Genomic DNA, 15691 nt, shown 5'->3' with positions numbered 1-15691 from the left:
CATCCGGATAGGGCAGTAGACATGGTCTGTATGGACCTTGGTAAGGCCTTTGACAAGGTCCCACATGGTAGGGTGGTCCAGAGGTTTAAGGCACGTGGAATCCAAGGAGAGCTGGCAGAATGGATTCAAAGTTGGCTTGGGCATAGGAAGAAGAGGGTAGTGGTGGAGGCCTGCCTTTCTGACCAGTGATGTGCCTGGATTGGAGAGCACTTCTTCTGAGGACAGGTTGAGTGAGCTAGGGCTTTTCTCTTTGGAGAGAAGGGGGATGAGAGGTGATGAACCCCTCTCCCCAGTGCCCGTGTCACTGACTGTATCCCCACTGATGTTAATCCCCCTCCCTCACACCGTCCCCCAGTGACCCCTCTTCCCCAGCGCCCTGTGTCACTGACTGTATCCCCACTGACATTAATCCCCCTCCCTCACACCGTCCCCCAGTGACCCCTCTCCCCTAGTGCCCTGTGTCACTGACTGTATCCCCACTGACATTAATCCCCCTCCCTCACACCGTCCCTCAGACCCCTCTCCCCCAGCGCCGTGTCACTCACTGTATCCCCACTGACGTTAATCCCCTCCCTCACACCGTCCCCCAGTGACCCCTCTCCCCCAGTGCCCTGTGTCACTGACTGTATCCCCACTGATGTTAATCCCCCTCCCTCACACCGTTCCCCCAGTGACCCCTCTCCCCCAGCGCCCTGTGTCACTGACTGTATCCCCACTAATGTTAATCCCCCTCCCTCACACCATCCCTCAGTGACCCCTCTCCACCAACACATTCTGCTACGAACTGCTGATAATAGACCAGTAATTCAGTCAGCATGCATTACTGAGTGTTCCCAGGACTGTTTGACAATGCTGATACTGCTGTCGTGTGTGCAGGGTTTACAACAGTCCGCCCACCCTGGTGCTGACCGTGATGAATGCTGTGTGTGTGCTGCTGCAGAAACCACCTCAGTGGGCAACGGCTAAGTTACTGCTCGGTGACCCCTCCTTCCTGAAACAGCTGCTCAACCTGGACAAGGACACCATACCTGAGAAGGTGAAGTGTTCCCTCCTCACACACACACACACACACACACACATACACGCACACACACACACACGCACACGCACACATATGCCATGCGCGCACACACACATGCACACACACATACAAGCACACACATGCACACATATGCCATGCGTGTGCACACACACGCACACGCGCACACACACCTGAGAAGGTGAATTCTCTCTCACACACACTCACACATGAGAACATGAGGTCTGTCTGTCTGTCTGTCTGTCTCTCTCTCTCTCTCTCACACACACACACACACACACACACACACACACACACACACACACACACACACACACACACACACACACACACACACACAATGTCCTGAGCCACCACCTGGCATTAATGTGGAATCTCACTTTCCGTTTTCCAGGTCTTCTTGAAGTTAAAGACATATTCGAAGCAGCCTGACTTCAACCCTGAGAGAGTGGGCATGGTGTCGACCGCCTGCCGCTCCCTGTGCCAGTGGGTGCTGGCACTGGAACACTATCACGAAGTCTGCAAGGTAGGGGCAGTGTGCCTGTAAATGGTCGCTCACACCTCCTGTTTCCTGTAGGGTTGTGAACTCCTGCATGACAATGTCACCTGGCCTTCAGTATGTCAGATGTATTGGCGACTCATACAGGCGATGCTGAGGGTACCGTGTGTGACGGTTCAGTACAGGAGGAACTGAGGGGTACCTGAGGGGCAACGTGTGCAGTAGGGGAAGGTTTAATGGCCCGGTGCAGGAGGGGTGGAGGGGAGGGTACACCATCTCCCCATTACTCACAAGCAATAGGGCAACTTCCCACGGATAACAAAAACACAAGGACAGAGAACAGTGGCCCCTCATGGATCCTCTGCAGGCTTCAGCTTGTGTCTTCTGTACCGAAGGCACACTCTGTGCCTTGACTCCAGCCCCACATCCACTACTGGTACTTTACGACTTGCCAACAACCGATCTCATGACAAACAGGGTTCCCCAGACACCAACAGGAGAGCCCTCTGGAAGAACAGGTTTTATTTACCAACACTGCCAATAATCCACGGGTAGTGAATCATCAATTAACGAGGACGGTGAACGGGAGAGTACAGGATACGTGAGAGGAGAGTGGCAGGAGGGAGGGATGGGTGTGTTGTGTAGGTCGTACAGTCTCCTGCATGTATATAGTGCAGGAGAGTGTGAGGCTGCAGAACAGCAAGGGGTGTGCAGGAGGATTCAGGGGGAATATGGGGCTGCCTCAAGAAGGCAACATCCATCATTAAAAATCCCCACCATCTGGGCCATGCCATCTTCTCACAGCTCCCATCGGGCAGGAGGTACAGAAGCCTGACGTCCCCACACCACCAGGTTCAGGAATAGCTACTTCCCTTCAACCATTCGGTTCTTGACCCAACCAGCACAACCCTACTCACTGCTCAGTACAGCAACACTGTGTCCACTTTGATCACTTTGCACTAAAATGGACTTTTTTTTTGTTCTAGTTGTGTTCTTTCTTGTAAAAATTGTGTATAATTTATGTTTAATTTATGTTTTTCTTGTGAATGCTGCTTATCTGATGCTCTGTGCCTGTGATGCTGCTGCAGGGAAGTTTCTCACTGCACCTGTGCACACATGGACTTGTGCAGATGACAATAAGCTCAACTTTGACTTTGGGGTTCCAGTGACTGCTTGCCTGTTAGTCTGGGGAACAGGAGTTTCGAGGTCAGTGTGGCGAGATGGCAGCAGTAACTGTGAGCATGATGGTGTCAGGGTCGTAAATGCCCGACTGTTCCATGAGCAGTGCATCAGGAAAGGAAGGTCAGTCTGAGCCTATTTGTGACTCCAGCCCCACTCCTAACTGCAACCGGTCACTGTACGGTTTCCACACGCAGACCAAGAGGTAGCTCACCGCAGCCTCACCAGTGGTGAAAGAGGGATAGGCAGTGCATGGTGGCATTAGCTGCGACAACCACAGTGCAGCACAGTGCCATGGCTCGTAGAGCTGCTGCCTCACAGAGAGCCAGGTCCAGTCCTGACCCTAGGTGCTGTCTGCGTGGAGTTCGCATGTTCTACCTCTAACTGTACAACGCGGCTCGACAGAGTGGACAAGAAGGCAGATAGTAGAGATGGGACATTGTGCTGCAACTTTACTGGTGAGACCACACTTAGAGCACTGTATGCAGTTCTGGTCACCACACTGCAGGAAGGGTATGGCTGCGCTGGAGAGGGTGCAGAGGAGATTCCCCAGGATGTTGCCTGGATTGGACGACTTCAGTTATGGAGAGAGATTGGATAGGCTGGAGCAACACACACAAAGTGCTGGAGGAACTCAGCAGGTCAGGCAGCATCCGTGGAGGGAAATAAACAGTCGACGTTTCGGGCTGAGACCCTTCATCAGGACTGGAAAGGAAGAGGGCAGAATCCGGAATAAGGAGGTGGGGGAGGGGGAGGAGCACACGCAGGCAGGGGAGAGGTGAGTCCAGGTGAGGGGGGGAAGGTAGGGGGTGGGGGAGGGGGAGAAGGTGCAATAAGCTGGACTTGCTTTCCTGGAGTGAAGGAGGCTGAGGGGTGACCTGATAGAAGGAGATAAGATTATGAGGGGCTTAGATGGGGTAGATAGTCAAAATCCTTTTTGCCATTCAAGAGAGCATAGGTTTAAGGTGAAAAGAGGGATTTTTTAAAGGGGATCTGAAAGTCTGAAGCTCTGTAAGTTTTTCACACGGAGAGTGGTTGATGTCTGGAACGCGCAAGGTGTAGAAGGATACTGTCCTAATGTGGGCAAACGGGCAAAATATCGGCAAAGGTGAGGTGGGCGGAAGGGCCCGTCTCTGAGCTGCATGGCCCAGTGACTCTGTGACTGCACGGGTACCCTCCCCCCAAGTGCCCCAGTTTCCTCCCACGTCCCAAAAACCTGCTGGTCGGTGGGTTGACTTGCCACTGTAAGTTGCCCCCAGTGCAGGTGAGTGGTAGGATCTGAGGGGAGTTGGTGGGAATGTGGGGAGTAAAAATTGAAATTAACGTAGGATTAGTGTAAATGGGTGGGTGATTGTCAGCACAGAGTCGGTGGGCCAAAGGGCCTGTTTCCGTGCTGTCCGGCTCTCTGACTCTATAACCACTCACTGAGCACACAGGGAAATAAGTGAAAGGCAATGGGGAAACATCTCTCCCACCGGGACTCAGCAAACGAAACGAACCAGCGGGAGAACTGTTAATTGTGTGGAGTGAATCGGACGAGTTTTGGAGAGTCCTTTCGGTTGTGCACATTCCCCGGCGTGCCCTGTGGTGGTTGGCTTTGGCAAGCTCCAGGGTAAAGCACGGCAGAAGAGCAGCGGGAAGGAGTGGGAGGAACAGGAGCGAAGTCTGGTGCAGCCGAGGGTTGGGTTTCTCGCCTTGCACTTCAGGTCAGCGGGTTTCAGGCTGCCTGGGGTCCTGCCCTTGTTCCAGGGAGGAGAGGCACATCTCAGCATTCCAATGGCTTTACTCTGAGACAGCCAATGAAGGAAGCTTTTCATCTTGCAGTCAGAAGACCAGGGATTGTTGTGTGGGAAGATGTCCCGGAGACCTGGAAATGTGGTGAACGTGCACAATCATTGGTCAGTCTGGATAGAGCATCTGGGAACCCACACCATTTGCAGCCATCAAACAAGCCAAGAGAGCCTGACTTATGGTGTCATAGAGCCATGGAGTCATAGAGTCACACAGCAGGGAAACAGGCCCTTCAGCCCAACTGGTCCATGCCGACCAAGGTGCCCATCTAAGTTAGTTCCATTTGCCCGCATTTGGCCCATATCCCTCTAAACCTTCCCTAACCATGTACCTGTTCAAGTGCCTTTTAAATGTTGTTATTGTACCTGCCTCAACCACTTCCCTTCGCAGTTCATTCCACCCTCTGCGTGAAGAAGTTGCCCTCAGATCCCCTTTAAATCTCTCCCCTCTCACCTTAAACCTATGACCTCTAGTTTTTGATTCCCCAGCCCTGGAAAAAATACTGAGTACATTCACCCTATCTATGCCTGACATGATGTTATACACCTCTATAAGGTCACCCCTCAGTCTCCTACGTTCCAATGAATAAAGTCCTCGCCTGCCCAACCTCTCCCTATAACGCAGGCCCTCAAGTCCTGGCAACATCCTCGTAAATCTCCTTTGCACTCTTTCAGGGCGTCTTTTCTATGACAGCGTAACCAAAAGTGTACACAATACTCTGTGCGGCCTCACCAACGTCTTGTACAATACCTGTACTCAGTGCCCTGACTGATGAAGGCCAAAGCTCCCCAAAACCTGTTCCGAGCGGGTGTTCCATCCCACTGCAGTGTCTAATGACACACACTACTCATCTGTCTCCTGGTGCAGGCAGTGTGAATGCTTGAACACGGACCAGTACAACACAGGAACAGGCCCTTCGGCCCACAATGTCTGTGCCAAACAAGATGCCGAATTAAACTGAATCCCTTCTGCCTGCACATGTTCCATATCCCTCCTTTCCCCGCGTATTCATGTGTCTGTCTAAAAGCCTCAAGTGCCACTATCGTATCTGCCTCCACCACCACCCCTGGCAGCCCCTTCCAGGCACCCACCACTCTCAGTGTAAAAATAAAATTGCCCCACACATCTCCTTTAAACTTGCCCCCTCACTGAAAATCCATGTCCTCTAGTAATAGATATTTCGACCCTGGGAAAAGGGTACCGGCTCTCTACCCTGTCTGTGCCTCTCATAATCTTATAAACTTCTCTCAGGTCTCCCCTCAGCCTCCGCTGCTCCAGAAAGAACAACCCAAGTTTGTCCGACCTCTCCTTACAGCACATGTCCTCTAATCCAGGCAGCATCCTGGTAAAATTCTTCTGCACCCTCTCCAAAGCCTCCACATCCTCTATATAATGGGGTGACCAGAACTGATGTCTTCAGCAACTCACCCTCCACAACACTCTTACTTCGCAAATTCCAAAGTTTTACTACTCTCTGCATGAAGGAATTTTTCTAATTTATGTTCTGAATTAAAGACCCCTTATGTTGAGATTTTAACCACTGGTCCTAGACACCCCAGTCAGTGGAAACATCAAGTCCACAGTCACCCTGAGACCCTTTAAAAACACTGATGTGTTCACACTTTCTAGTCTCCACACATTTCAAACCTCTCAGAGTTGGCCCATAGGGTCTTTGCTGTTTATCAATTTTCAGGCTTAAAAACTTCCCTGGTCATACTTTTTACTAATGGTAATTGATTTTATTCCCTCACTTGCATTGGGCCTTAGGTTCTCTGCTATTCCTGGGAGGTATTTTGTGTCTTCTTCTGTGAAGATCGACACAATTTATTCCTCAGCCATTTCCTCCTTCCTCTTGATCAGTTCTCCCATCTCTGCCTGCAGGGACCCACATTTGGCCTCACTTATAGTCTGGGGGCATTGGGGAATTAGTTTATTATTGTCACATGTACTGAGATAAGATAAGGTCTCTTTATTAGTCACATGTACATCAAAACACACAGTGAAATGCATCTTTTGCGTGGAGTGTTCTGGGGCCAGCCCGCAAGTGTCGCCACGCTTCCGGCGCCAGCATAGCATGCCCACAACTTCCTAACCCATACATCTTTGAAATGTAGGAGGAAACCAGAGCACCCGGAGGAAACCCATGCAGACACGGGGAGAACGTACAGTGAGAAGCTTTTGTTTACCATGCTGTCCAGACGGATCATTCCATACATCAGTACATCGAGGAAGTAAAAAGGAAACAGAATGCAGAATATAGTGTTACAGCTACAGAGAAAGTGCAGTGCAGGCAGACATTGAGGTGCAAGGGACACGATGCGGTAGATTGTGAGATCAAGAATTCATTAACGAATTGGAGGTCCATTTAAGGTTTAGAAGCTGTCCTTGAGTCTGGTGGTACGTGTTCTCAAGCTTTTCTATCTCTGCCCGATGGGGAGGGGGTAGAAGAGAGAATGTTTAAGGTGGCTGGGGTCTTTGATTATGTTGGCTGCTTTTTTGAGGCCGCGGGAAGAGTAGATGTTGTCCACGGAGGACAGGCTGGCGTGCATGACAACTCGAGCAGAGCAGTTGCTATACCAAGCCGTGACACGTCGGATGTATGGGCTGTGTCACAGGAAGGTTAGAGGTGCATGTGGTGAAATGGCGGGGCATATCCCACTGAGGCTGACGCCACGTGGGACCAGTGGAAGGTTGAATCACTGGGTTCCTGTGTGAATGCAGTGCTCGGTGTGGGAGCCGCTGGGGTCCCCTGCATTGGGACTGCCGCAGTAACCCACACAACTCTGTATGGCAGGCAGTGGAGCCGAAGCAGCAGAACGTGGTGGATGCCCAGGAGGCTCTCTCGGTCGCCAGGAGCAAACTTCAAGAGAAGAACACGGCCCTGAAGCTGGTGAGAAGCTGGCAGCATCATCCCATCCCACCCACAAACCATCCCATCACCCCATCCCATCACCCCATCCCACCCACACCCCATCCCACCACCCCATCCCATCACCCCATCCCACCCACACCCCATCCCATCACCCCATCCCATCACCCCATCCCACCCACACCCCATCCCATCACCCCATCCCACCCACACCCCATCCCACCACCCCATCCCACCCACACCCCATCCCATCACCCCATCCCACCCACACCCCATCCCATCACCCCATCCCATCACCCCATCCCACCCACACCCCATCCCACCACCCCATCCCACCCACACCCCATCCCATCACCCCATCCCATCACCCCATCCCATCACCCCATCCCACCCACACCCCATCCCACCACCCCATCCCACCCACACCCCATCCCATCACCCCATCCCATCACCCCATCCCACCCACACCCCATCCCATCACCCCATCCCATCCACACCCCATCCCATCACCCCATCCCATCACCCCATCCCATCACCCCATCCCACCCACACCCCATCCCATCACCCCATCCCACCCACACCCCATCCCATCACCCCATCCCACCACCCCATCCCACCCACACCCCATCCCATCACCCCATCCCACCCACACCCCATCCCATCACCCCATCCCATCCACACCCCATCCCATCACCCCATCCCGTCACCCCATCCCATCACCCCATCCCACCCACACCCCATCCCATCACCCCATCCCACCCACACCCCATCCCATCACCCCATCCCATCACCCCATCCCACCCACACCCCATCCCATCACCCCATCCCATCCACACCCCATCCCATCACCCCATCCCATCACCCCATCCCACCCACACCCCATCCCATCACCCCATCCCATCACCCCATCCCATCACCCCATCCCATCACCCCATCCCACCCACACCCCATCCCATCACCCCATCCCACCCACACCCCATCCCATCACCCCATCCCATCACCCCATCCCACCCACACCCCATACCACCACCCCATCCCATCCACACCCCATCCCATCACCCCATCCCACCCACACCCCATCCCATCACCCCATCCCACCCACACCCCATCCCATCACCCCATCCCATCACCCCATCCCATCACCCCATCCCACCCACACCCCATCCCACCACCCCATCCCACCCACACCCCATCCCATCACCCCATCCCATCACCCCATCCCACCCACACCCCATCCCATCACCCCATCCCATCCACACCCCATCCCATCACCCCATCCCATCACCCCATCCCATCACCCCATCCCACCCACACCCCATCCCATCACCCCATCCCACCCACACCCCATCCCATCACCCCATCCCACCACCCCATCCCACCCACACCCCATCCCATCCCATCACCCCATCCCATCCACACCCCATCCCATCCACACCCCATCCCATCACCCCATCCCGTCACCCCATCCCATCACCCCATCCCACCCACACCCCATCCCATCACCCCATCCCACCCACACCCCATCCCATCACCCCATCCCATCACCCCATCCCACCCACACCCCATCCCATCACCCCATCCCATCCACACCCCATCCCATCACCCCATCCCATCACCCCATCCCACCCACACCCCATCCCATCACCCCATCCCATCACCCCATCCCATCACCCCATCACATCACCCCATCCCACCCACACCCCATCCCATCACCCCATCCCACCCACACCCCATCCCATCACCCCATCCCATCACCCCATCCCACCCACACCCCATACCACCACCCCATCCCATCCACACCCCATCCCATCACCCCATCCCACCCACACCCCATCCCATCACCCCATCCCACCCACACCCCATCCCATCACCCCATCCCACCCACACCCCATCCCATCATCCCATCCCACCACCCCATCCCACCACCCCATCCCATCACCCCATCCCACCACCCCATCCCATCACCCCATCCCACCACCCCATCCCACCCACACCCCATCCCACCACCCCATCCCATCACCCCATCCCATCACCCCATCCCATCATCCCATCCCATCACCCCATCCCATCCCATCACCCCATCCCATCACCCCATCCCATCACCCCATCCCATCACCCCATCCCACCCACACCCCATCCCACCCTCACCCCTCTCCCCTCCTCCTTCACTTACTCATCACTACCCCTCCTCCTCCTTCCCCCATAATCCTCTCCCCTCCCACTGGGGGGAGGGACGAGATGCCCAGCGCCTGTAGGCAGCTCTATCAGTCCCTGCAAGTAGCTCATTGTGCACACATGCACCACACACACCATACACACACACACACACCACACACACACACACACACACACACACACACACTCACCACACTCACCCACCACACACACATCCAGGCAGACAGGCACACACACACACACACACAGACTATTACACAGACAATAACACACACACGCACACACACACACAAACACACATACACACACACTAACACACATACACACCACACACACACTAACACACACACACATGCACGCACACATACACATGCACACACACACTAACGCACGTATGCGCACACACTACCACACATGCACACACACCACACACACATGCACATGCGCACATACAAACATAAGTAAACACAGATATAAACACAGATGTACACACACATTTGACACACAAACATATACAGACAACAGACATATAAATACACACATGTAAACACACTTACAAAGAAGAACACACCAGTCCAAATACACACCCACACAGCAGCAGAGCTCAGCATGTCGGGGTCAAGGACATCACCCAGACGACACTGCCACTTCAGTAAGCCTCAGATCTCTCATTCCCAGTGACCCCGGACCCCCCATTCCCAGTGACCCCCCCATTCCCAGTGACCCTGGTCCCCCATTCCCAGTGACCCTGGTCCCCCATTCCCAGTGGCCATGACCCCCATTCCCAGTGACCCCCCATTCCCAGTGACCCCGGACCCCCATTCCCAGTGACCCCCCATTTCCAGTGACCCCCCCCCATTCCCAGTGACCCTGGACCCCCATTCCCAGTGATCCTGGTCCCCCACTCCCAGTGACCCCCATTCCCAGTAACCCCCATTCCCAGTGACCCTGGACCCCTATTCCCAGCGACCCCCCATTCCCAGTGACCCTGGACCCCTATTCCCAGTGACCCTGGTCCCCCATTCCCAGTGACCCCGCATTCCCAGTGACCTCCCATTCCCAGTGACCCTGGACCCCCATTCCCAGTGACCCCCCCATTCCCAGTGACCCTGGATCCCCCATTTGCTTTTGCCTAGTCAGTGTTGTGAATGTCACCTCACGGTTTCCCTTCTGCGCCACAGGTCAAGGACCACCAGCTGTCGCTACAGCAGGCCTTCAACGAAGCTGTGGAACAGAAGGAGGCCTTGGCTGCCCGCAAGCTGCAGACAACCCACAGACTGTCTCGGGCTTCAGTCCTCATCACTGCCCTCAGCAATGAGGAGGTGGGGACCTGCCGACCCAGTGGGGCTTAGAGTGGCAGAGAGAGTGAGACATGAGCAGAGAGCAACCGGAGAGAGTGAGACATGAGCAGAGAGCGACAGGAGAGAGTGAGGGAGACAATAAGAGAGGAGAGAGAGAATGATAATGAAGATACAGACAACGGATGGTGCAGCCGCCACCTCACAGCTCCAGTAACCTGGCTTCAGCCTTGCCCTCGGCTGCTGCCTGTGTGGAGTTTGCAGGTTCTCTCCCTGTAACTGTGTGGGTTTCCCCCGGGTACTCCAGTTCCCTCCCACATCCCAAAGGTGTATGGGTTGGTAGGTTAATTGGCCGCTGTAAATTGCCCCTAATGTGTAGGTGAGGGGTCGTATCTGGGGGAGTTGATGGGACTGTGGGGAGTATAAGGTAAAATCGGTGCAGACGGCCAGTACAGAGTCGGTGGGCTGATGCCTGTTTCCGTGCCGTGTCACTCCACGGCTATGTGAAGGTGGCGGGTATTTCGATAGCAGATGTGTTTGGACAGACAGGACCTGCCTCTGGAGCAGAGCACGCTGTGCTTCTAAGATGCTGCACGTCCTTCAGCTGACTGACGATCAGCTTGTGTGCTTACAGACCCGCTGGAAGGAGTGCCTCGATGGCTTGGACCACTACCTACAGGCAATCGTGGGCGACACTCTGCTCTCGGCTGCTTGCATCACCTACTACGGCCCATTCACTGCTAACTACAGACAGAGTCTGCTGGAACAATGGAAAGGCTTCTGTACTGAGATCCAAATCCCAATCTCGCCCAACTACGCGCTGATCCCAGCTACAACCAAAAAGAATGAGGTAACGTGTAACAGGGCAGCCGGCCTCAGCCTGACCCCTAGGTGTGGTGGTCAGTGGCTCCAGGAGTGAGAGCAGCAAAGCAGTCAGGCTGCATCGAAATGGGGAACAGCGGCATTGTGGCCAGATACACATCTCCCTGCCCCGGGAAAGCAGCCAACATAGTCAAAGACCCCTCCCACCCCGACATTCTCTCTTCTCCCCCCCCTTCCATTGAGTAGAAGATATAAAAGCCTGAAAGCACATACCACCAGGCTCAAGTACAGCTTCTATCCCACTGTTATAAGACCATTGAATATGATAAGTTGGACTCTCGACCTCACAATTTACCTCGTTATGACCTTGCACCTTACTGTCTGCCTGCTGTGCACCTTCTCTGTAACTGTAACACTTCATTCTGCATTCTAATATTGTTTTCCCTTGTACTGCCTCAATGAACTGATGTGATGAATTGATCTGTACAAGCGGTATGTAAGACAAGTTTTTCACTGTACATTGGTACACGTGACAATAATAAACTAATTTACCAATTAGTGGACGAGTAATCGACAGGTCTGGACGAATGATCAGGAGAACAAGTTTCAATCCCACCATGGCATAGCGGATTTTAAAATAAGTAACGGTGATTGTTGTAAACACACTTGTGGTTTAGCCATAGAGTAACACAGCATGGAAATACAGGCCCTTCGGCCCAACTTGTCCATGCTGACCATGGTGTCCACCAAGCTAGTCTCATTTGGCCCGTATCCCTCTAAACCCCTCCTATCCATATACTTACCCAAATGTCTTTTAAATATTGTTATTGTACGCACCTCTACCACTTCCTCTGACAGCTCGTTCCATACACTCACCATCGTCAGTGTGAAGAAGTTGCCCCTCAGGTCCCTTTTAAATCTTTCCCCTCTCACTTAAAACCTCTGCTCTCCAGTTTCGGACTCCCCTTCCCTGGGAAAAAGACTGAGTGCATTCACCCTTATCTATGCCCCTCATGATTTTATACACCTCTGTAAGGTCACCCCTCAGCCTCCTATCCTCCAGGTTTACCAATGATCGTGAGGAAGGTAATGGTTAATGATCGTAAGGAAAAGGCCCGAAGTGACTGGAGCAAATTGTCCGATAATTCGTCAATTGGTTTATTCTTGTCGCACCTACCGAGACACAATGAAAAGCTTCGTTTGCATGCCATCAAATCAGTGCAACCTCAATGGTTGAAACTGATCAGAGTTCAGGAAGATGATGGGGGCAGGGAAGGAGGGGTCGGTAATCAGGCAGAGGTGAAGGAAGTGTGCGAAAGGTGACTGGAGATAATGATGGGCTGAGGAGCAGGAGGGAGCAGAGGGAGGAACCAGTGAAGAGATGACAGAAACACCTTGAGAGTGATCCAGATGTACAATTACAACATCAGCCCTCCTGCATTAACAGGTCATTTAAGAGTGTGTGGATAACGCAATATACTTTCCGACCAGGTTCGCGACTTGCAGAACAAGGGCCTGCCTCCTGACAGTTACTCGACGGAGAATGCCATCCTGGTGAAGATGGGGGAACACTGGCCCCTACTCATTGACCCGCAGGGACAGGCCGTCAGGTGGATCAACAAGATGGAAGGAGAGGACCTGTGCACCCTGCTGGCCACCCACCCCAATTACATGAGCACCATGGTGACCGCCATTCGCATGGGGCATCCAGTCCTACTGCATGTAAGTGCACCCTGAGCTCTGTGTACGCTTCAAAATAATTCTGTTTAGAAGCACACACCTTAACTTACAATTACTTCATGGGCCCTTGCATCGACCCTGCATTAACCCCAGTCTACCAACCCTACGCCTTTGGGATGTGGGAGGAAACTGGACCACCTGGGGGAAACCCGCACGGTCACAGGGAGAATGTGCAAAGTCCTCACAGACAGCAGCCGTGGTCAGGAGTGAACCCGGGAATCTGGTGCTGTGAGGCAGCGGCTCTACCCGCTGCGCGACTGTGATGTCCTCCAGGAGTGTGTGATGGACGGTGCAGAGGGAGCTTCACTCTGTGTCTGACCCTGGGAGTGTGTGATGGGACGGTGTAGAGAGTGCTTCACTCTGTGTCTGACCCTGGGAGTGTGTGATGGGACGGTGTAGAGAGTGCTTCACTCTGTGTCTGACCCTGGGAGTGTGTGATGGGACAGTGTGGCAGGAGCTTCACTCAGTGTGTAACTGGGCTGTCCCTGCCTTGCCCCATTTGAGGACGAGGAAGGTGAGAAGGAGAATTAACAAGTGTAAAGAAAATCTGCATGTTGCACAGGATGTGACCGAGCAGCTGGATCCCTTTCTGAGGCCGATTCTCCTGCGGGACATTTGTACTCGGGCGGGACAGGACTTCATCAAGATTGACAATAGCGAGATAGAGTACAACCCCAACTTCAGGTAATTTGCACTCCCTCCCTCTCTCTCATTCACTCCCAGACCTGTCCCCCTGGTCAGTTCCAGTTCAGTGGGTTCTGAGGTGGCTGATCACTCCTTCCTTTGGAGAGATATCTGTGGACAGTCAATGACAGTTTGAGCATCCCGTGAGTTCAGGCAAGGGTGGTGGTGGAGAATGTTACAGGACAGCCTTGGTGAAGGAGCCGTCAGAAGCTGAGTTCAGGTCCCTGAGAGCCTGATAGAGCCTCAGGTAGTTACCAAGGGTGTTGTCTGCGCAGGGGAGTTAGTGGTGAGGGATAAAGACAATAATCTTGCCTTTCCTAACATTTCACTGGAGGAATCACGGGCCCTGGATGTTGAAGACACACCATGACCGAGTGAAGTTTGAGGAGGGGTCAGGGCAGAGTTACTGGGGTAGAAATGGGGGTCAGCAGCAAGTACGTGGAACCTGACACGATGCTCTGGATGGCTTTGCCAAAGGGAAGTAAGACTCTGGCCCTGTGCCTGACACCCACTCTCTTCCTGGTCACTGTAGGATTCATTGGTCATGGGGTCAGGCAGACGCTTCTGTGACCACAGATGCGATTCCACACTGGCACGTTGCCTCACAGGTGCCAGGATCAAAGGTCTGACTGAGCAGTTGCCGAATGTTCTGAGGGAGGAGGGTGAACAGTCAGATGTCATGGTCCACATCGGTCCCAGTGACACATGGAAGGAAGGAGGAGCTTCCATCAGGCAGCTGCGAAACCCGAGTGATAAGCAAGAATTCAAATAGTCAGATAGTTGTGCAGCATAGAGACAGGCCTTTCGGCCCACCACGTCTGTGCCGACCACCATGCCTATCTATAACTAATCCCACTTACCTGCAATAATTCCACATCCCTCTGTGCCCTGCTCAGTGGAGTCCCTGTCCAGGTGTTTCCTGCATTGTTACTGTTCCTGCCTCCACCACCTCCTCTGGCAGCTCATTCCAGAGGCCAACCACTTCATGTGAAAGAAAAATTTACTGCTCAGATCCCCTTTAAACCTCCTCTCTCAGCTTAAACCTCTGCCCCCTAGCTTTATACACCCCTACCATGGGAAACAGACTTGGATTTCTACCCCATCTATCTCTCTCATAATTTTATATACCTCCACAATGTCACCTCTCGTCCTCCTTCGCCCCAGGGAAAACAGTCCCAGACTATCCAATCTCTCCTGATTACTCCAGCCCTCCAATCCCGGCAACATCCTTGGAATCTTTTCTACACCACCTCTAATTTAATCACATCCTTCTTACAGTGTGGTGACTAGAACTGCACACAGTACATCAGGTGTGGCCTAACCAATGTTTTGTATATCTGTAACATGACATCCCAGCTCTTGTGCTCAGTGCCTTGGCCACTGAAGGCAAGCGTGCCATATTCCTTCCTCACCACCCTGTCCACCTGTGTTGCCACTTTCAGGGAAATGTGTACGTGTACCCCAAGGTCTCTCTGTTCTACAACGCTCCCCAGGTCCCTGCCATTCACTGGGCCAGTCCTGCCCTGGTTCAACTTCCCAAAATGCACCACTTCACACTTGTCCGAGTTCAAATTCAACCTGCTGCTCCCTTGCCC

At 53.5% G+C, this 15691-nt stretch overlaps 1 protein-coding gene across 1 annotated transcript in view; it reads left to right on the top strand.

Moving 5' to 3' along the window:
• The window catches only part of LOC127575532 (dynein axonemal heavy chain 6-like), a 277640-nt gene that overhangs the window by 225537 nt on the left and 36412 nt on the right, over window positions 1–15691 (top strand). Inside the window, exons 55-61 of the mRNA XM_052025464.1 lie at window positions 877–1036; window positions 1434–1565; window positions 7303–7398; window positions 10734–10874; window positions 11485–11700; window positions 13164–13394; window positions 13975–14096. Coding sequence (XP_051881424.1) covers window positions 877–1036; window positions 1434–1565; window positions 7303–7398; window positions 10734–10874; window positions 11485–11700; window positions 13164–13394; window positions 13975–14096 — 1098 coding nt within the window. The remainder of the gene's footprint in view (window positions 1–876; window positions 1037–1433; window positions 1566–7302; window positions 7399–10733; window positions 10875–11484; window positions 11701–13163; window positions 13395–13974; window positions 14097–15691) is intronic.

Source organism: Pristis pectinata, chromosome 10, assembly GCF_009764475.1.
Source record: "Pristis pectinata isolate sPriPec2 chromosome 10, sPriPec2.1.pri, whole genome shotgun sequence".
NCBI classification, from domain to species: domain Eukaryota; kingdom Metazoa; phylum Chordata; class Chondrichthyes; order Rhinopristiformes; family Pristidae; genus Pristis; species Pristis pectinata.
The sequence above is the reverse complement of the archived record's forward strand: the minus strand, read 5'-3'. Positions and strand labels throughout refer to the sequence as shown.